This window comes from Fragaria vesca, linkage group LG5 (genome assembly GCF_000184155.1).
Source record: "Fragaria vesca subsp. vesca linkage group LG5, FraVesHawaii_1.0, whole genome shotgun sequence".
Classification (NCBI taxonomy): domain Eukaryota; kingdom Viridiplantae; phylum Streptophyta; class Magnoliopsida; order Rosales; family Rosaceae; genus Fragaria; species Fragaria vesca.
In genome coordinates, this window is record NC_020495.1 from 24968130 (window position 1) to 24990524 (window position 22395).

The window sequence follows — 22395 nt, forward strand, 5'->3', positions numbered from 1 at the left end:
GAAATAAAATTTCCCGATGATTTTCTGTTTCGATGTTTGATAACACAAGAAAAATCATTCGGAAAGTTATTGATTAAAATGATAAAATAATATATTTTAAGTAATAAATGCAAGAAAAAGAGATAGGAAAGTGATTCCTGTTAATTTTGGAATAAACCATTTTCCTTTGTATTTTCTCAAACGCATAAAACAACAATTTTCTTTTTTTATGGTTACATTCCGCAAACCAAACGAGATCCATAAGTAGGAAAATAAAACTATACTGAAATCAATCCTGCAAAATCCCAGCCTGGCCCACTAAGTTTGGACCATGCCCCGGGCCCAATATGCCTAACCATGGTTACTCGTGACTCTGTTGCTGAGTCTCTTTCAGTCTCGGATTCAGTTGATGGGTGCTGAATAATGTCAGTGTTTGTAAGAAGCAGGAGCAGAAGAAGAAGCATACTCTCTGAATCAGATGTCAACCTACACCGCAGCTCCGCCGCCGAGATACGCGGTGCCTGTGAAGGACGAAGACTACCAGGAGGAGGAGGACAGCAAGGATTCAGTGCTACTGGTGGCTCTCTGCCCCTGCCTGGTTTGCTTAATTCTGCTCTTGATTGTAGTCTCCATCGTTCTCATGGTCAAATTCCGTTTCTTTTGCCACACCCCACTTCACTCTTTACTTTACAAGAACAAATGCTAGCTTCATCTTCTTCAGTTATCTCGGCTTTCTCAATTTCAACTAAACCATGTGGTCATTTACTAGCAAATAAGGTTAATTTTCATAGGGGGTTTTCTAGTGTCACCCATGGTGATGAGGAGGAGGAGGAGGAGGATGGAGGTGGTGAAAATGAGGAGGTTAGTGTTGTTAGTTCAAGTGCTGACCCGGAGGAGGTTGATAGGGTGTGTAAGGTGATTGACGAGTTGTTCGCATTAGATAGGAATATGGAGGCGGTTCTTGATGAATGCGGTGTTGAATTATCTCATGATTTAGTCGTGGATGTCTTGAAACGCTTCCACCATGCTAGAAAACCTGCATTTCGGTTTTTCTGTTGGGCTGGGGAGAAGCCAGGTTTCCAACATGATTCCAGGACTTATAATTTTATGATGAGTATTTTAGGGAAGACTAGACAGTTTGAGACTATGGTGTCGCTGCTCGAAGAAATGGGAGTCAAAGGACTGTTGACTATGGAAACTTTTGTGATTGCTATTAAAGCTTTTGCCGCTGCCAAAGAGAGGAAGAAAGCTGTTGGCATCTTTGAGCTTATGAAGTATTACAATTTCAAATATGGTGTCAATACTGTAAATTGTTTGCTTGATTCTCTCGGAAGGGCAAAGCTAGGGAAAGAAATGCAGGTTCTTTTTGACAGGTTGAAAGGGGAGTTTACCCCAAATTTACAAACTTATGCAGTGCTGCTTGACGGGTGGTGCAGGGTGAAGAATTTGCTGGAGGCCGGGAGGGTGTGGAACGAAATGATTGATAAGGGGTTTGAACCTGATGTTGTTACACATAATATTATGCTTGGAGGTTTGTTGAGGAGTCACAAGAGGTCTGATGCTATCAAGTTGTATGAGATCATGAAAGCCAAGGGTCCATCACCTAATGTTAGAAGCTATAGTATTCTGATTCAGAACTTCTGTAAGCAGAAACAGATGAAAGAAGCAATCCGCTTTTTTGATGAAATGCGTGAATCTGGGTGCCAGCCAAGTGTTGTGGTTTACACAAACTTAATCACAGGGTTTGGAAATCAGAACAAGATGGATATAGTTCATGGATTGTTGAAAGCGATGAAGGAAGATGGTTGCACTCCTGATGGGGTGACCTACAATGCCTTGATCAAATTGATGACGAGGCAGAGAATGCCGGATGATGCGGTCAGGATATACAAGAAGATGATTCAAAATGGTGTTGAGCCATCAATACACACCTATGTCATGATAATGAAGTCTTATTTTCAGACAAGAAATTATGATATGGGTCGTGCAGTATGGGAGGAGATGATTGAGAAGGGGTGTTGTCCGGATGATAACGCATATACTGTTCTCATTGGAGGTCTTATATGCCAAGGAAGAACGGGGGAGGCCTGCAAATTTCTAGAGGAAATGATAGAGAAAGGAATGAAAATTCCTCAGCTAGACTTCAACAAGTTTGCTGCCGACTTCTCCAGAGCTGGGAAACCTGACATACTTGTGGAAATGGCTCGAAAGATGAAGCTCGCTGGTAAGTTTGAACTCTCCAATGTCTTTGCTAGGTGGGCTGAGATGACGAAGAAAAACTTAAAAGGAAGAGATCCTGATGAAACAAGCGATCAAGGAATCTATTTTACTTCCCATGGTTCCATCCATGATACTAGGTCTTAATATGGCAGAGGCATCAGGATAATCAAGGGCCGAGCAGAACATGAAGATTTCCCTAGGGTTACCAAAACACTGGTATGCAGTCCTGAGACTCCTGACAAAATTCTTTTACATGTACTTTACTGAGTTAACTTAGGTGTACTTGACCTTCGTTTTTGTTGGTGTGAATTGAATTGCTTTTTTTTTTGAAGTTATAGCTTGAATATGTCATAAAATTCCTTGTATTATACTGTTACCTCCCCTCCCTTTGTTGTAATCAGATAATATTGTTGGTGATGAACAGAGCATCCCATATTCTAGTTAGGTGACAACATTTTGTGTACTGTTATTTCAGCTATACCATGAACACAGTTTGCTTATTCTTGTTGTTGCTGATTTCTCATCTGCTACAAGATTTTATTGATAGTGATCAAACAGAGCATCCCATATTGTAGTTAGGTAACAACATTTATGTCTTGTTATATCATCTATACCATGTGTCTCGTTTCTCATCTGCTGCAAGATATATAGTGCTAGAGTAAATTTTTGGCCGAAATCTTAGCAAACTGTAGTGCTCCTTATAAACTTTGCAAATGTAGAGACTTTGCTTTAGGATGGTGTCCCTTTGTCCTTGTAATCCAAACTAATGCACAGAAGAAGTGCATCCAACCTCTTTTAGTAGTAGAGGAAAGGAAGCTTCTGTGATCTAGGGGTGAAAGTGAAACAATATCTAGTCTTACTGACTTACTAAGTTAGTAATAACACATGTTTGAGCCAAGGATGCCAATTGCAAAACAAGTTGGCCACATTCTTATGTTATCTGGAATTGATAATATTGATGTAACATGACTGCTTTGCATCTATTTTAAAATGTTTGTATTGTGTGGATAAAACTAGTAAGGTAGAGAATAATGAAGATGGGAAATGTTTTAATGAGAAAATGGAGGCGGACAAACCAGGCTGCTCCACAGAAGTGATGGGCATTCCCAAGAGAGCTATATTCCATATACACAAGATGCATGTTCCAAATAAAAGCACGCTCTCACAACTTGTCTCGTTTTATTTTCCCATGACCCAACAACACATTGATGGACCAACATGCACTATAATATAGTATGATTCCTAGATACCTACCCATCATATAGATTTTCATATACAATGCTCACCCAGATAGGATTCCTGTCTCTAGCATTTGTATTCAATCCATTGCTTTGGCTTGTGAATTGTGATAGGAAAGCAATGCATTCACATATAGAGACCTCCATTGTCCATGGAAGTTACTTATGAATCTGTAACCTGTGTAACCTTTCTTCCAAGTGAAGCCACCTGCACCATGACATGCTTCCCATTTCCAATAGGGATGATCGTATGTAATGAAAATGCCCATGTCCATCTGCTTGTGTTACAAGTAAGGTAAGGTAGTCTGGTAACAAAGTATAAATTTGATATAAGATCTCTTAAGATAGAAGCAATGATTTTGGATAATCCGATCCTGAAGCCTAATGATTTCCTCACTGTGAGACCCGCCATATCTATTATGTAGGAAAGTGGACCACCCAGGGACCAATGCCAATCATCTTTTTGAAGCAATGAACCTCTGCCATGACCCTACCTAAACCCACCCTTGTCTCTTTTCTGCTTCATTTTTGGTTATTTGCAAGTTACAGTGTGGGAGTGCTAGCTAGCTGGTTGGTTACTTCAACTTGGTTTGAGCAGTTAAGAGACATGATGATCATTCATGATCCATCACCCAATTCGTACCCTAATCATCAAAACATGGCAGTTTCCCTCTCCTCTAGTCATCTTACATCATCCATATTACCGGTACACATTTAACTTAATATTTCACCTTCACATATGTCTCTGTCTATGCTACTATATATACCAGTGTACTACATTAGCATAGGCACCCCTCTCAACACCCTTTAGCCATTTTGAAATGGCTTCCACCACCACCATGGCCTCACTCTCCCTTTTCCTCTTCATCCTTTTGCAAACAACTAGCAGCAAAGCAGCCGGCCAGTCTCCGACGTCGTCGTCATTCGCTTGCAACCCCAACGACGCAAGCACCAAGGACTTGCCGTTTTGCCGCGTAAAGTTGCCGATACATGTGAGAGTGAGGGACCTGATCGGCAGGCTGACGCTGCAAGAGAAGGTGAAGCTGCTAGTGAACAGTGCCAAGGCCGTGCCACGCCTTGGGATCAAAGACTACGAGTGGTGGTCGGAGGCACTTCATGGGGTCTCCAATGTTGGCCCCGGAACCAAGTTTGGCGGGGAGTTTCCGGGAGCTACCAGCTTCCCTCAGGTCATCACCACCGCTGCTTCCTTCAATGCTTCTCTTTGGGAAGCCATCGGACAGGTACACTGCTACTTACTCAGATCTATCAACCATTATTATCCATTGATTCTGGTGGCTCATTTCTGATTAGAAGTAATTTATAATATCCTTAAAGGTAACCTTGTGATTACTTTGATTCTGTTCTTTTTATTTTTGTTTGAATGGAATTTGGAATAATAGTTAGTACCAAATCAAGATATTTATAGAGAATGGCACATTTTATACATATTCTTCTGCAAATGAGAGCCTATTGGAGTCATGCAGAGGCATGGCTTTGTCAGTTTAGTGCATGTTATATGTTTACTGTTGGATAGTGCTGCCATTTCTTAATAGTTACAGACCAAATAACATCTTTATATTAACACAGGATGTCACTCATTATAAGATTGGTCAATTATTACCTTACATATAAGATTGTGGTGGTCAATTACCTTACAAGCAGCTGATCGATCATTTCTCTCATACGTACGTCGTGATCATCTCTCTTAAATGTCGCTATACTCTTAAACACTTGATGAAACTCTTTTACACGTATTGTGTTCGATCTGTAATCATTTCTCAGAATTGGCATCATAAACAAAACACTTGATGAAACTCTTTCACACGTAATGTGTTCTGAATTGGAACTTCTTATCCTTTATATACTGGTCAGAAATATTAAGTTTTTTTTCCTTTGATTTCACACTAAATTTCCAATTTTCCATCATTTAAAGAGGTCTGAAAATAATTTTCATTCAGATAAATGAATTGGATGTTAATAAAACAAGTGGGCACTAAAGGTATTTACATTCACATTAAGTTGTACTGCAGTGCTTTTATGCTTTTCTCTGTAAGCTGTAAGCTGCAAGCTGTAGATGATTGATAATTCACTTTCAAGTTGCAAGTGGCAGCACTGCTACTCAATTACCTGCTGCCTGGTTTCTCAATTTGGATTGGATAGATCATCATAGATCACAGATGCGTCAAGCATGAAGTTTTTGAATATGAAAATTTAAATGCTGCTGATCTTAAAGAAATAGTAAATGTTGTGCAGGCTGTGTCAGACGAAGCAAGAGCAATGTATAATGGAGGTATGGGCGGGCTCACGTATTGGAGTCCAAATGTGAACGTACTCAGAGACCCGAGATGGGGCCGTGGACAGGAAACTCCCGGTGAAGATCCGGTGGTGGTCGGGGCGTATGCTGCCAGCTACGTCAGGGGTCTACAGGGAAATGCCGGCGGAGGGCACCAGTTGAAGGTGGCCGCTTGCTGTAAACACTTCACGGCTTATGACCTTGATAATTGGCATGGAGTTGATCGATTTCACTTCAACGCTAGGGTTAGTACTTATTCTGCAACATCATTGCTTAATCATATTCATGTTTTTTACATATCTGTGACAGTCTGTTTAATCTATATCATATTTGCTGGTAATGGTAGCAGTTATATATATGTGTTAATGTGTGGTAGGTTGTTGAGCTACTCTTGGAAATTTATGGCAATGCCATGAGACTCCTCATATTCAGACTGTATAAATGACATTTTATATATTGTTGAAATCAGAGTAAATCTGCAAGTGGATACATGATGCTTTATTTATTTTGAAAACTGATAATAAGTGTCTTGCTTAGTTCTCTCCAACCGCCCATAATACTTTAGATCTTTTGCCAAGAAACACTTTTTCTTTCCCTAATTTTTATTATCCAGTTAGCCCCAAATACTCTTTTTTTCTTCTTTAATTTCTGGAGTACATGTTACTTTTATACTTTTCTCTTTGGCCTCTTCTTCAACTTGAATTTCTTCTTTCTAGCCTTGCCTAAACAGTTGCTGTTTGTGGATTTTAGTACCTTTATCTCATCCAAAAAGGAAAAGCAAACCAGTTACAAGAACAATTCATTTCTCTTTTGACTGAAGAACCAACTAGATCAACAGGCATATAGGTTGCAACATATATGCTATGTATTTTGTACTATAACATCTAATACATTGTATGGACTGTCATGATTTTCATTGTATCCATGGTTCCACGCTGAAATAAGGTAGAATTGTTAGGGTGTCATACAGGAGGCTTCAGAATGTCACATACCTTCTTCACATTGTAATCTGAAAAATGAGGAAAATGATCTACTTCCTAGATCATACTTGATCTATTCAACAAAGATGTTTCCAATGACCACATAACTTTCGCTAGCCGGTACATTAACAGTCTTGACAATAATGCCAGTATGTATGCTAATAAGCTCTCATCCGTGTGGCTGTGCCGCATATACTGCTGTCAAGTGGTGATGACAGTAGTGTTGAGCTTAAGGTATTAACTCGGAAATGGATAATTGGCAGGTTAGCAAGCAGGACATGGAGGACACATTCGATGTTCCTTTCAGAATGTGCGTCAAAGAAGGAAAGGTGGCCAGTGTTATGTGCTCTTACAATCAGGTCAATGGTGTCCCAACCTGTGCAGACCCTAATCTCCTCAAAAAAACTGTACGTGCACAATGGGGGCTTGATGGGTACGTAACTAGTACTAATTAAATCGTGTCCTTTCTCATAATGCTATGATCATATGAGTTTCATGCTTCTACTGTTTTACTAATGCTAATATGCTAAACTGCAGCTACATTGTCTCTGATTGCGATTCAGTGGGGGTTTTCTATGATAACCAACACTACACATCAACACCAGAGGAAGCAGCTGCTGTTGCCCTCAAAGCAGGTTTGGATTTGGACTGTGGCCCATTCCTGGGGTTGCACACTGAAGATGCAGTGAAGAAGGGTTTGTTGAGTGAGGTTGATCATATTGATCTTGCATTGGCTAATACACTCACAGTCCAAATGAGACTGGGCATGTTTGATGGATCCGCTCACCCTTATGCTAATTTGGGTCCGAGGGATGTCTGCAGCCCTGCTCACCAGCAACTCGCTCTTGACGCTGCCACCCAAGGCATTGTTCTTCTCAAGAACCATGGCACCTCCCTGCCTTTATCCACCCGCCGCCACCGCACTGTAGCAGTCATTGGTCCCAACTCTGATGTTACTGTTACTATGATCGGTAACTATGCCGGTAAGTAATCAATTTTTGCACACAAATGGCAAGATCTTTCCACTCTTTTAAGTATTGTGTCATATTGCATTATTTAGTAAACACTTGTGTTGCATCTAGCGTTTGCCTTGATATCTAACTGCTAATCACTCCTACTGCTACTAGGTGTCGCTTGTGGTTACACCACACCCCTACAAGGAATAGGAAAATACAGCAGGACAGTTCACCAGCAGGGCTGCAGCAATGTAGCTTGCAAAGAAGACACATTGTTTGGTGCAGCCATTGATGCAGCTCGCCAAGCCGATGCGACCATTTTAGTAATGGGCCTCGACCAGTCCATCGAAGCAGAGTTCAGAGACCGAGTCGGCCTACTTTTACCTGGACGACAACAAGAGCTCATCTCTAAAGTTGCTGCATCTTCCAAAGGCCCAACCATTTTGGTCTTGATGTCTGGCGGCCCAGTTGATGTTACTTTTGCCAAGAATGACCCACATATCGCTGGCATTGTATGGGCCGGATACCCAGGACAAGCTGGTGGACAAGCCATTGCTGATATTGTGTTTGGAATATCAAATCCAGGTTAAGCATTGTCATACATCTGTTATTGGCTTAATTTGGTGTTTCGAATTTCAATCAAGTATTCATTTAGGTTTGATTTGATTGCAGGAGGAAAGCTGCCTATGACATGGTACCCGGAGGAGTATCTTAGAAATCTGGAAATGACAGACATGGGGATGAGGTCAAGGCCATCAAAAGGGTACCCTGGAAGAACCTACAGATTCTACAAAGGGCCAATTGTGTACCCATTTGGACATGGATTGGGGTACACTAAATTTGTGCAAACCGTAGCGAGCGCACCCACCGTAGTTGCAGTCCCTCTTGATGGTCATCATACTGAGACTAGTACCAGTGCCGGTAATGGCACCGGTACTAGGCCATTCGCAGCTGACGGGAAGGCAATTCGCGTGACACATGCAAAATGTAGCAAGCTTTCACTAGTTGTTGATGTGGATGTGAGAAATGTTGGGAACAGAGACGGGTCTCACACTTTGCTAGTGTACTCTAGTCCTCCGGCCGCTGCCGGACACTGGGTGCCACACAAACAATTGGTTGCCTTTGAGAAAGTATATGTTCCGGCCAGGACTCAACGGCGAGTCCGATTCAACATTCATGTGTGCAAGCACCTTAGTGTGGTGGACAGGTCTGGGATTCGAAGAATTCCAATGGGACGTCACGACCTTCACATTGGTGATCATATCGTCCACTCTTTCTCCATCCAAGCCGCTTCAATCATCAAATCCTGATTTAGATACATTCTTCAAGGAAGAATTCACAGTAATATAAGAGTGAAACAATCGTCAACTTGAATAAGGGAGTCAAAAGTGAAGACATATAGGGAAGAAAATTGCAAGATCCGTCCAAGTCTCGGATTGCAAATTAAGGTACGTAGGACATGTCTCTGGATGTCATTGTAGAAGCTCTTCATTATTTTGCTTTTGTTGGTGATCCAACATCAACAAGTTGTATTGGACATTGGTTACACACTGATGCAAATGTACGTGGTTTGGAAATTTATTAAATCCAACCAATAGATGTGGTTGAAAGCTAGAAATGTGTGAGTTCAGGGAAAGCCAGTGCAGTACATTGAAAGCTAGCTAGCTAACTAGGAGACGCTGGATTTTCCGATTCTATACATCTTATTTCAGCCTATGGCTCCAACATGCATGCATCAAGTGTTTCAATCGTCGATCACCTTTGTCACTACCATTTTAAGGTACAAACTCGCCGTTCAACAACTTGACATCACCTTATCCTTCATCGTCGGAGAGTACCCTAGCATGCATAATAAATCATTACACAGGCAGGCAGGCAGCAACACGAGCGAGGAAGTTGCTTGTGATCGATGGTATGAGGTTCATCATCGATCTAATTTGACAGATCCATGCATGGAGATAAACACAGAACAGTAATTAACATGCATATAAATGTGTTAGCTAGCTCCGGCTACCTAGCTTGCTTGTCAGTTTTCACGTTTTCTTTCTCGATTGTTACATGAGGTGTGTGGCCGTATGGGATATGATTTAAGGGTTGACGCAGGAGAAACACAGATCGGTGAAGAGATAGATTCAAATGATTAAGGCAAGCTTTGTTCTATTTTGGTGATATCTCCAAAAACTGGGCATGTGTGATCCAAATAAGAAAGGCCAAAGCTAGCTACATGATGATCATCGATGTACCCGCTAGCAGCTAGCTGATCCATTATATATCATGATGTGCATCACGTACAAAAACAGACATAGAAGCTAGCGCAGATAAATGATAGCAGCATGCAGCAGTGTGGTATTGGGTATGGCCGTATATATATGGTTCTCACTTTCACATTTCTATACCATCATTGATTCAAAAACCGGAACCAGATCGGGCATCTATGTTATCCACAACGCTAGCTAGCGAAGTACGACAAAACATCGACAACAACACCGGAACATGGATACAAATATATATCGACAACAACACCGGAACATGGATACAAATATATATGTACAATTTCTTTGGTTCATTTGTCACGATGATACTGTACTTTATTGTGTTATTGTCCGCAACAGCCTCGCTCCTTAATTTTGTTATACTTCATTAATTTCTCTATAAACAAGTTTCTTACCGTTTACATAGTTACATACATAAACAGAAGACGTTCTATACGAATAAACTCATAATGCATAACAAATTACCACTGTGCAAACAACAAACAACAAATTACCACGATGTTTTCTGACGACCCCTCCGGGGTGCGTCATTTTTGAACTGCTTGCTATTATTGAATCATATGATTTTTTGATCCAAAAAAAAAAACCACTAAACCTGAATAATAATTAGCCGTATAGAACCAGAACTAAAATATAACTCATCAGGAAACTAAGATTATGACTAAATCATCCATGTCCTCACAATGGGATCGAGAATGTTTTTGAGACGAGACTACGTCGTGCCGCTTTCCAAAATGTCACTTCCAAAACAAATATACTCGTAAGTTTATTAGCTAGGTGCATGCGCATCAAATCAACGTTTCTATCTTATGAGGAATTTCATAATACTTTGTCTAGCTAATTCATCGATCACGTGCCAGTTTAGAGAATATATGATCGAGTTAATTTATCGATCTGGAAAGAACAACTCGACTTAGACATGAACTGACTTTTGCAAAGGCAAAAGAAATTCCAATGAGAACGTACGTACTACGTACGTAGTGGATCCATCTCATGACTAGCAAATTAACTAAGTTTACATATCATCAGGAAATAAAGCTGCTAATATATTATTCCATTTCCGATCATACACACACACACACGCAGTGTACGTTTTGCTTTTGCACATGTATGTTTATTCCCAATTATTGGAGTAAGCCTAATTAGCTTTTACAAGCTAGCTTTCATCTCCAGACCCAAAAAAAAAAAAAAAAAAAGAAAAAAGAAAAAAAGAAGAAGCTAGCTTTCATCTTTACTACGTTTGGATCAGATTCAAAGATGGACGGATGTAACTTGAACTTAAATCTTGTTGCTCTTTTGCTTGCTGTCCCCGGCCGATCGACCCCAAAGAGAGTATAATAATATAAATTAACAGAAAAACATGCTCATAATTACTTTGCCACATGATACGTTTAGTTGACTTTTCTTCCAAGTCATTCCATGGTGTCAAACTAACGAATCAAAGATGTCGATCACTTAGACAAATGGATTAATTGTCAATATATTTGTGCGTATGACTTTGCCAACCTGACTACAAACTTGAGTTTGATCGTTAGGTATCATCATTTTGCCGTCACTTAATTGTAAATGAAAAGGTACCTCTCATGCACTTCTCAATTTCTTTACTCATGCTAATTAACTTATACAATATACATATAAACCTTTGTGGCTCTCAAAATTGATTATAGCAACAATATGACAATTCAGATAACATGATTTAAACTATCGAAAATAATGCGTGAAATTACATTGATTGAAAATATCATACAACGAACATTCTCACTCAAGTCAAGAGCTCTGAAGATCACCTATGACATTCATTTTCTAAAGACACAACTACATACATTTTAAGAAAATAAAAAAACAATCTAAAAATTTGTCCACAAATACGCACATTACAAATGACTAGACTCGAAACAAAAAAAACGCTTACGTACACACCAATTTGAGGTCTAGAGGTACTTAGATTAAATCAAAATAATGTTTTTTTTTTTTTTCTTTCTTACCATAGTTACTACTTACTACATCGGTAAGGCCTTGTTAAGCAAAAATATATAATACATCTTGATGTAAAGGAACAAGCACAACCATGCATATGTAATATATATGTTGATGTATCAAAAAAAAAAAAACCATGCATATGTTTCTCTTGGAAAAATGGAACCAATGGTTTGGTTGACTGGTATTATCTTTGGGTTACGGTCTAAGTGCGCAGGTTTAACAAATTAAGTAGTGTTTTCACATTCTAAAAACAAACTAAATCTGGCTTATTGAACTAGCTAAGCAAGTGTACAAACAATCAATCAGTGCTTATAGTCAGTCATTTGAAATTATTTGCAGTATAAATAAATTAAGTATATATGTCCTACTTGCAATTCAAGCTAAATTTGAATTTGAGCATGCAATTAAGTATATATATTCTTGGCAGGCATGCCTCACATTGTTGAGGGATCTATCTGGTTGAATGGTTTGATTCATGAATGGAGTTTTGAAAAATAAACATATATGTCTCTGGCTACTTGTGCTTGATTGATTAAAATACTTCTGTCAATATGAGAAACTTGTCAACTACTAGCTGTTGTTTCAAGTGTGTGTAAGCTTGTGACAATTCAAATATTTTTGGGTTGTTGTTATGGAACATGGGTTTACACTTTACAGGATTAAGATGACAAATTATTTCCTACTTTTCTTTTTCTTTTTCTGGAGCAAAATATGTATAAAGCAACGTCTAAGATTCAAAACCAACCCCAAATAGGCTGGCGTTGTTGGCCATTTCATTTCATCCATGAAAATGCTACTACTAATTAAGTAATCAAGTTCCAGCAGAGGATGGATGAATTCAATCGAATTGGATGCACGTCGTCGCACATGGCCGGAGCACATGGAATTTGATCGACACGTGCGCCCCTCTGAGCTGAGCTTTCTGCACAAACACACTTGCAGAGTTACAGCTGCTTGGGGAAGAAGACTCTCGCATCGCATCGCATTGGCCTATATATGAATTTTGAATGAATCAAACCCAGATCGATCATAAACTAATAGCAGCTTGCGCATTACTTAAATCTTAATGCCGTCAAAACGAGCAAAGTGCAAACATCAAAATGCATATATTATGAACAAGAGAGATCAGAACCGATACCTTATCTAAAGACTAAAGTCGAGATCGAGGAGAGCTAGCTAGCTTTGTGATGATAAGAATAATTAAGAACGATTAGTGAGAGAATATTTAGGAGTTCACGTCACATATTGCCCCCTTGGACACAAACATGTATGTCCTTGAGAATGGGGAGGAGGAGGAGGAGGCCGGATCGAGCTTAGCTAATTAAGCCTCTATCCCATCTCTAAATGTTACTTAATTAACTAATCCCCGTTTATAATATACAAACATTCACCTTTCCAATTCTGAGATTAATCAAAGGAGATCGATCCAGATCGATGATGATGATCAACCCCTACCTCTCCCTTGCATGATGCATGCATACTGAGTCTCATGACATATATAGGCTGATGATTCTCTCCTCCCTTATTTCTAATTTTTTTAAGTAAAGTTGCAGCTGCTTGTTAGTTATATTCTAGCCACACCTGACACTGATGCCCACCTAAAAAATGACCGAGACTCCTTCATATATTTGATCAATTTCACCCTAGCTTTTATTCGGATTTAGAATTCGATGAAGAAAATATGAAAGTGGCCGGAATTCCATCTTAATCTAGATATAGGTTATAACCTGGTTTATTTCATCTAGCACTAGGGAATATTATTGAAGATATAAGTAGCTACTCTCTTGCGATTCATAATGCACCCAATTACACATGCATAATGCAAATAGTACGTACATATATAAAACCATGCCAAGAAATGATCCGTTCCTAACTAGCTAGGGTTTCGTATATATATATTTGTCCTTTTTTTTTTTTAACGATCATGAGTACGTACGTACTTATGGTTATTGTCTTGACATGCAACGTACGCATGCAGGCTTAGGTAGCTAGGGAATCCAAGATATATATGTATGGAGCTTAGCTAGCTAACTTCCGCAAACATGCATCATGACTCCCCGCTCCGGTCCTGCAGGTTGTTTTGTTTACATAGATATAGAGACACAGCTCCATCAATACCGCATGTGCTTATTTAGATCGATATGATACTCGTACATATACCTTGTAATTAGTCGTCTACGTCCAATATATTCCATGTCTTTTCTTCCGTTCCATCATCAACCGTACTCGGTTACTTTGCTCGACAACTTTCATGCATGCAAACAAGAATCATATATACGTACGACGCTAGCCTCAGGGGACACTCTACCTTATCACCCGCCATACATCGATCCTTACATGTGTAGAAGAAGCTAGCTAGCTAGCTATCGAGCTGAATTGGTTGGTACTATTTATAGGCCGGGGATCTCTCTGCTCTCTGATATCTGTTTCCTCCCAAGGTTATAGATAGATGAGAGCGAGAAAGACAGACAAAGGTACAAATAATTGGATTGAATTCTACTATGAGTAGTGTGGACATATATATAGATGTAGCACAAAAGGACATGGAGGAGCCACCTAAGAAATAATAATGCTCAAATTCGTAACACATGTTTTAATTTAGTGCCATCGATCTCCTATTAAGTTTTAACTTAAGGACCTCGAGCTCGATCTCTTGTAATCATATGAATTGAAATACATGCATTATTCGAGTGATTGTGAGAAAAAAGTCGAACGATCCAACAAGGCCTGATAATGACTCGATCGATCTAGCTAGCTCTTTCAAGTTTAACGTACATAGACTCGTCGTATACTATAACCTACAAGTTAAGATCTAATTTGTTGGTTGTTTGTAACAAACTCAGAATATAACTAACTTAATTCAGAACTAATAATAATACAAATAATTGATCGAGGGACACGACGTTAACGTTGTCACCTCACAACGTACATATGTCATTTGCAGCTGCCACTGCCATCTAACTGGCCTAGCTAGATCGATCGATTACCATTGGATATATATTGATTATTGGTGGCGATCACAATTATATATCTACCTAGAAATTGGGCCGTCGGGGATGCAAGAATTCAAAATAATAAGGAAGCAGCAGCAGGGTCACTAGCAAAAGTCTTGGTCATTACAACCTGGAATTCTTAGCTGGCCTGGAGTATGTTGTTGTTGTTGTTGCTGTTGCTGTTGCAGTCTCCATAATTTGTGGGGGTATAGGAGAGATGGACATATAGAAACATGCATATATGCGGACACTAATTGCATACATTATGCATGATATCTGTAGCGCTATAGCTGAGCTGCATATCGATCAGTCCAAAGTTCAAACGGTCCCAAACCCATGGGAACAAGAACAACAATAACAACCTTATATTTATGTATGATCGAGAGAGAGCTTCAGTATATTATTGTACGTAGGGCCTCTCTCTCTCCTCGATCGATCTATCTCTATCTGCATATATCCATCGATCACGTACTACATGCAAATGAACACATGCAATTGTATGTATAGTATTTCACCCCATACTGTTCCGATCACTCTCTCTTTTATCTAACATTTTGCTACGGAACCCTAATTTTATTAGGGCAACTGCATGTGTAAATGACATTTGTATGTGTTCTCCGACGGGATATATAATGGGGTAGTTAGATGATATTGCATCTATTGGTGCAGAAAGCTGGGAGCAGCAGGAAGAATTATTATTATTATTATGAAATCTAATACTTATGGGATATAAATTCAAAACAACTTGATTGTTTGTTTAATTATGATCCAATTAAGTTTAGGAGGGGGAACGAAACATGTGCAACAATTAAATCATTGATCCTGCAAAGCACAACACAACACAACATATAATACAATGACTAGACACAGTCGCATAAATACAACGACATTAATGTTTCCCAAATATATATAACCTAAGCTTAATTAAGGAAGCCAACTACTCCTAGGCTGGCCAGGGCATCCTAGAAGCCAAAGGCATTCTTCACTGTCCAGCTCCACCAAGACCTAGCTAGCTGCTGATCTGGATATTATTTGGAACACTTGAAACCTTTGGATACGAAAACATGCTTGATGTTTCTTGAAACTACGTACGTATATATGTTACGCAACGAGATACGGTTTGATCATCGTTCGTATTGGTTAGTTGACCTGACTGATCGGAAGAGCTTGAGTCGGGCAGCCTTGGCATGTGGCGTGCATGGTGGCAGCAAACGGAATTGATTCGTTTACAAAAAAATGAATGAGTGAGAGAGAGGGGGGCAGCGGACAGGGAAAGATGGAGAGACTTTTAAGACAAACCCATCTGGCAATCTATCCATATTCATGTGCGTTCATTCATTGCCTCAATATTTCATTTTTGCGATTTGTCAATACAATACACTGGTACTGTGTGAGTGTGACGATCGAATATTGATTTGTCAATTGCAATACATATAATTGCAACCCAAAGCAAAGGCTTCCCTTCTAAATTCCAAACCCGAAAAAAGAAGAAAAAGAAAAGAAAAAGAGAGGCAGCAGGCTCCATGATTCTTGTGGCTTACAACAGAAGAGTCACTTTCTTCCTCCCTGTCTATACAAATCTCCTCAGCTAGCTGCTTACCATCCATCCCCATCCCGGATTACTAATTTCTCCTTCCTCATTCTCTTTATTTACCACCTATTATCCTATCCTTGATCCGCCTCGATCATTCCCCCATCCGAATGGTGAGGAAATTTATTCTATAACATGGTTGGAATGAGAATGAAAATAAAGATAATCATTTCATTACTGTTTTTCTAGAAACGGGTCCGTTCTCTGGTTAGATAGAAGTAGTGTTATTCCTACCTATGTTATAATTAAAACAATATTGAGAATATAACAAGAGGGATATAGAGCCTAAATTTTGTTAAAAGGTAGGTACATACATCCTCAATAAACACATTTTAAATAATATTAAATGTGTCATCAAACCAAACTCATTCAAAACGAATACAGTAACAATGTGTCAATTTACGACGTCAATCACCTGATTATAATGAATTGATTCCTGAATAATCATTTACTTGTCTCCGATTTATTATGACTTCTTCAACTCTTGTTGTTTTTGATTCATGACATTGTAATAAGTAATTGTGTTATATATTTATGCGGATGAAAACATCTTACACATACTTACCTCTCTTAATATGATTTTAATTATATTTGTTGAATAATTTAAGTGTGCAGTTACGTAGCTTGGGGAATAAACCTGTCAAATATTTGAAGCATGCGTAAACATGTATGGGAAGTAACTGAATGTCTCTATAATCTAACTAACATTTAAACTTAATTAACATCTAAATCCTTAAATAACCAATGGGCATTAGGGTAGCTGTTTGGAAATAAAGAAAAGAAAATTGGGTTGCAAGTCATATATATAGTTTTTGTATAGAACGGGGTACGTAGATAACATATACTAGATCAACAGCTCATTTAGCACTAGACAGCTAGCATTACGTTACATTTAATCCAAGGTCTATGATCCATCTACAGAACCACACTATCAGCCATCAAACAGACAATCATTAATTTATGTGACATTCAAGAAAGAAAGGGATTTAGAAAATGACATTTAACAAAGCTCATTCATTAATAATCGTACTGGGTAAAATTAACTCAATGAGCCGCATTTTGAGCCACTAAATCTGAATTCCATGGTCAATAGTATCTTTTTCTTTCAGTTTAATAAATGAAAATTTCATTATCATACGAAAATATATAAACACAACACATTTCATGTTTTTGTAAAAAAAAGAACACATTTCATGTTGGAATGCTGGGTTAGTTAGAGCATCTCCAACAACTTTCACATAATTTTCTTATTTATAGGAAAATAAACGTCAAAGTTTTAAGCAATTTTTTTTCTTCAACTCTAACAGATTCTCCATTTTATAGATTACATGATCATTCCCCAAATCCTTCGCTAAAATTACAGAGTTTGCTGTAAATACGAGGAATTTAGTTTTCTCTCATCATATTCTCCATTTTGAAGAAAGTTTAGTGGGTATGTTAGAGAAAAACAATCAAAATATTTTGTAACAAAAAAAAAACAACAAAAACCTTTCCTAAAATTGAGAAAACTAAGAATATAGAAAGACTGTTGGAGTTTCTCTTAATTTAGAATTATCTACTGAATTATAAACTTAACGAGATTAAAAACTGTAATGCCCTGCTAGCTATCGTATAAGAGTTTGTTATAATCTTTTAACGAGTTAATACCGAATCAGTCATTGAACGCATGTAAGAAACTTTTAAAATAAAATTATTATTGTAGTTAAGAATTATCTACTGAATTATAGACGTACTGAGATTTAAAATTATAATGTTTTACTGAATTATAACGTAACGATAATAAAAATTATAATGCTCTGCTAGCTGTCGTGTATGAGCTCCTAACGAGCTAGTGCCGAGTTAGTCATCAAACGTACATAAAAAACTTTCGAAATGCTGCTATCAAATTGAAATCAGGCTCGAGATTTAAAATAAGATTTGTGATGACAGTAATTCTCTCTGAAAAAAAAAAATGTTGAGACCTAGTGAATGATCAATCAAATCAATTTTTGGTATAACTATTTCTGTAATTATCTACAGAAATTTGTGTGTGATAAGAATATTATTTACACAGTTTGGGGTGTTAAATTTTGTTGGTGAAGCAGAGTTAGTATGGAGAGTGCCGGTAGTTGGAAGGCAAGGACCCGTGAAAGGTGACCGGGAATCTGGAAGTGAGAAAGATAAGGTGACCGGGTAGAGGCGGTGAAGGGAAGAAGAACTGCATTGGTGATGGCGCCATAGAGTGATAGGGCAGCATGGCCTTAGGTGGCTAGAGAGAGAAAGTGAAAGTGACTGAATGACTTGAGAGAGAATCTATCTCTCCATTTGGATTCCCCATTTTTCTCTCTAGTCTAGTGAGAGAAAGAGAAAGAGAAAGAGAGAGAGAGTGATGAGTGTGTGTGGTGGTGCCAGCTATTGTGTTCAAGGATCAAAGCTTGCCCTCTTTCCTTACTGCTGATTATAATCCAAGGTCAAAGCTGGCATTTTCCCTCTTTTTCTTTTCTCTTCAAAAACCCCATTTTTTAAAATACAAATCTCCCATTTATTCTTCTCCCTCTCCTTTTTTTCTTCCTTGCATATAAATATTTCTTCTCACTCCTTAATATCCCATTATTTCAGAGGGAGAGAGAAAGAGGAAGAAGAGCACAAGAAATATGTGTATGCTTTGAAAGGGAGGAAAGGATCCCATCCACAACCAGAACCAGGAGGGCTTCTTCTTTGTGAATGGTTCACTCCTCCTCCTCCTCATTTTCAACTACAACACCACAACAACAAACACAACTAGATCAACAACAACAACAACAAGAGCAATGGCTGCTTCTACTTCTCCTTGTCTCTCTTCTAATGACAAGAAGCACTGGTGGCTTAGCACTCGAAAGGTAACTACTTAATTGTCTTCTTACATTCCAAAACAATAATCAATCTCCTTCTGCATTTCCAATTCTGATCAAATCTATTGCCGCAGATTGTGGACAAGTATATCAGAGACGCCAGAAGCTTGATTGCTAGTCATGAACACAGCGAGATCGCCTCCGCTGTGGGACTACTAGACGCCGCCTTGGAAATCTCACCGCGGTTTGAACTAGCCTTGGAACTCAAAGCCAGGTCTCTGCTCTTTCTCGGCCGATTCAAGGACGTCGCCGATATGCTCCAGGACTACATTCCCAGCCTCAAAATCGCAATCGAGGACTCCTCCGGCTCAGCCGACTCTTCGTCTCAGAATCTGTCGAGGGAGCGAGTCAAGCTGCTTAACAGCAGCAACTCCTCTTCCGACTCGCTGTGTCAGGATCCATCCTTCAAGTGCTTCTCCATTTCCGACTTGAAGAAGAAAGTCATGGCAGGCCTCTGCAAAAATGGCGACAAGGAAGGGCAATGGAGGTAAAATTCCAGTTCCATCTCTATCTCTGTTCCATTTTGGGTTGTATTGGTTTCTGCAAATTTGCTTTGCGTGTTTCTTTTTAAAAAAACATAATTTTCTGGGTTCAACTTTTTATGACTATTATTAATGTCTGAGATCAGACGCCACAGGTAAGGGAGTAATGGGGAGGTTGGTGTTCTTCAGCCTCCTCTGCCTTCGAGTAAATGCCTTCAATACTACATTAAAAAGAATGTTTATTTTCTGTAATTGCATTGGCCTATCTTGCATCAACAACTGGGGAATTTGCCTGTTTTTTTTTTTATTGAGGGGATTTGCCTGTTTTGCTTCACTGGTTTTTGTTTCTTTCCTCTTTCTTTAGAAGAGAATTTTTGGTTTTGGACTCTGAAAACATTGGATCCCATTTATAATAGATTTTATAACAGCTTTGACTTCCAATTTGTCATAGCCAGCTAAACAAGTTTGAAATTGGGATATAATCTGATTGGCATTCAAACCCTTTTCATACCCTGATTTGCTTGCATTGTCAGCTAGCTTGCTCTGTTTTCCCTTACCAAGTTTCCAAGAAAACAGAAATGTTGATGGTGTTTTTGCAACTTGACACAGGTACTTGGTTCTGGGGCAGGCTTGCTGCCATTTGGGACTCATGGAGGATGCCATGGCCCTCCTCCAAACTGGGAAACGCCTTGCTGCTGCCGCATTCCGCCGCGAGAGCACTAGCTTAACCGACGACAGTTTCTCCTTCCCCAATTTTTCAACAACACTTCCTCCTCCTCCTCCAACAATGCACCCTCAACGCCGCCGCGGACCATAACTGAGACTGAGACCGTCACACACCTCCTCAGCCATATCAAGCAGCTCCTCCGCCGCAGAACTGCTGCCCTCGCTGCCCTTGAAGTTGGTGCATACTCGGAGTCCATCCGCCACTTCAGTAAAATCCTGGACGGCCGGCGAGGTGCACCCCAGGGATTCCTGGCCGAGTGCTACATGCAGCGCGCCTCAGCGTACAGGGCTACGGGTCGGATAGCGGAGGCCATTGCCGATTGTAATCGGACTTTGGCCCTTGACCCCAGTTGTATACAAGCATTAGACACAAGAGCTGCACTTCTTGAAACAATAAGGTGTTTGCCAGATTGCTTGCACGATCTAGAACACTTGAAGCTTTTGTACAATTCAATTTTGAGGGACCGGAAGCTTCCCGGTCCGACGTGGAAACGACACAACAATGTAAGGTACAGAGAGATTCCTGGGAAATTATGTGTTCTGACGACCAAAATACAAGAACTGAAACAGAGGGTGGCTTCGGGAGAAACAGGAAATGTGGATTACTATGCTTTGATCGGTTTAAGAAGAGGGTGTTCCAGGTCCGAGTTAGACAAAGCTTATTTATTACTGTGTTTGAGGCACAAGCCTGATAAGGCTACAGTTTTCATAGATCGTTGTGAGCTAGCTGATGATCGCGATATTGATTCGGTAAGAGACAGAGCCAAGCTATCTGCATTGTTGCTTTACAGATTGCTTCAGAAAGGTTATTCTAGTTTGAGCACCACCATTATGGACGAAGAGGCTGCCGAGAAACAGAGAAAGAAGGCTGCAGCTGCACTCCAAGCAGCTCAAGCCCAAGCACAGGCTCAAGCTCAAGCTCAGGCCGCGCAGGCTGCGGCAGCGGCTGCAATTCAAATCCAACAAACCCAAGAAGCCATGATTGAATTCGAATCCACTTCCTCAAATTTGAACTCAAATAGTAATAGGATGGTTCATTCATCCGAAGCGAAAGCCTTCCAAGGCGTGTTCTGCAGAGACATTGCAGTGGTTGGGAATTTGTTGTCGCAGGTTGGGTTTAACCGCCCAATTACAGTCAAGTACGAGGCATTGAGCTGCTGAGCAGCTGATGCTGCATAAATTAGAAACGTTGGAGATTCACCGGCGGGGCAATGGTCTTATCTTGGCTTCATTTTGTACAAAGAAAAAAGAAAATTGGAAGACGTTGCCGGGAAATTTTGTCACTCTTTTCCCATTTTGCTTATCTACTATTACTACTACTAGTTAAGTTAAATCTACCCTTTTTACTATTGTACATAATTTTCTACTTCCGATCAGGATTATGGCTTTAGTTTAAAATTCATTCCAGGCGTTCTGTTTTCGTTATTTCCTTGTATACATCTTCATAATTAGTCCTGAATTAATTTGGAGCAATAAAAATGGAATGGTTGTGGTGGGCACTAAGCCACTGCTACAATGTCACTCTTGTAGGCTTATTCCAGTGGCATAGTAATTAGAACAGTGACATATATAGTAGAGAGTGATGGGAGGAAGTGAGGTAAGTACAAGAAGATGATGGCATGTCTTATTATGTGGTTCCTAGCAGTGGCATTTAAAGTTTTTCACTGCTTTGCTCTTGTTGGCTTTGGTCCTGAATTTTCCGTGGATGGAGCTCTGTGGACTGGTACCTGACATTCCCAGTAATTAAGATTGAAGAATTTGTATGCTAGTTACATTTTGACCTCCCAAGTCCAAATAATAACAATAGTGTGCTA

The 22395-nt window shown here is 39.5% G+C and overlaps 2 protein-coding genes and 1 pseudogene across 3 annotated transcripts; all 3 read left to right on the forward strand.

Moving 5' to 3' along the window:
- The first annotated feature begins 402 nt into the window (after positions 1-402).
- On the forward strand, positions 403-2637 carry LOC101306147 (pentatricopeptide repeat-containing protein At3g62470, mitochondrial-like). The gene has a single exon (XM_004301759.1). It carries the CDS (start codon positions 403-405, stop codon positions 2341-2343), a length of 1941 nt encoding a protein of 646 aa, XP_004301807.1. The 3' UTR covers positions 2344-2637.
- Positions 2638-4258: 1621 nt separating this feature from the next.
- On the forward strand, positions 4259-9389 carry LOC101302458 (probable beta-D-xylosidase 2-like). The gene is made up of 6 exons (XM_004300415.1): positions 4259-4678; positions 5691-5975; positions 6974-7143; positions 7248-7693; positions 7838-8251; positions 8339-9389. The coding sequence occupies exons 1-6, from the start codon at positions 4259-4261 to the stop codon at positions 8974-8976; spliced, it is 2373 nt and encodes a 790-aa protein (XP_004300463.1). The 3' UTR covers positions 8977-9389.
- A 9713-nt stretch (positions 9390-19102) lies between these two features.
- Positions 19103-22055, forward strand: LOC101302755 (annotated as a pseudogene). Its single transcript, XR_184751.1, has 3 exons — positions 19103-19361; positions 19448-19860; positions 20465-22055. The product of XR_184751.1 is annotated as an uncharacterized LOC101302755 (transcript).
- Positions 22056-22395: the final 340 nt, after the last annotated feature.

Bases quoted from the DNA above. Each gene is read 5' to 3' on its own strand.
- LOC101306147 (XM_004301759.1), top strand. From the start codon at position 403: ATGTCAGTGTTTGTAAGAAGCAGGAGCAGAAGAAGAAGCATACTCTCT.
- LOC101302458 (XM_004300415.1), top strand. From the start codon at position 4,259: ATGGCTTCCACCACCACCATGGCCTCACTCTCCCTTTTCCTCTTCATC. The intron at 4,679-5,690 runs GTACACTGCTAC...AATGTTGTGCAG, and splicing joins TTTGGGAAGCCATCGGACAG to GCTGTGTCAGACGAAGCAAG. The intron at 5,976-6,973 runs GTTAGTACTTAT...GATAATTGGCAG, and splicing joins GATTTCACTTCAACGCTAGG to GTTAGCAAGCAGGACATGGA.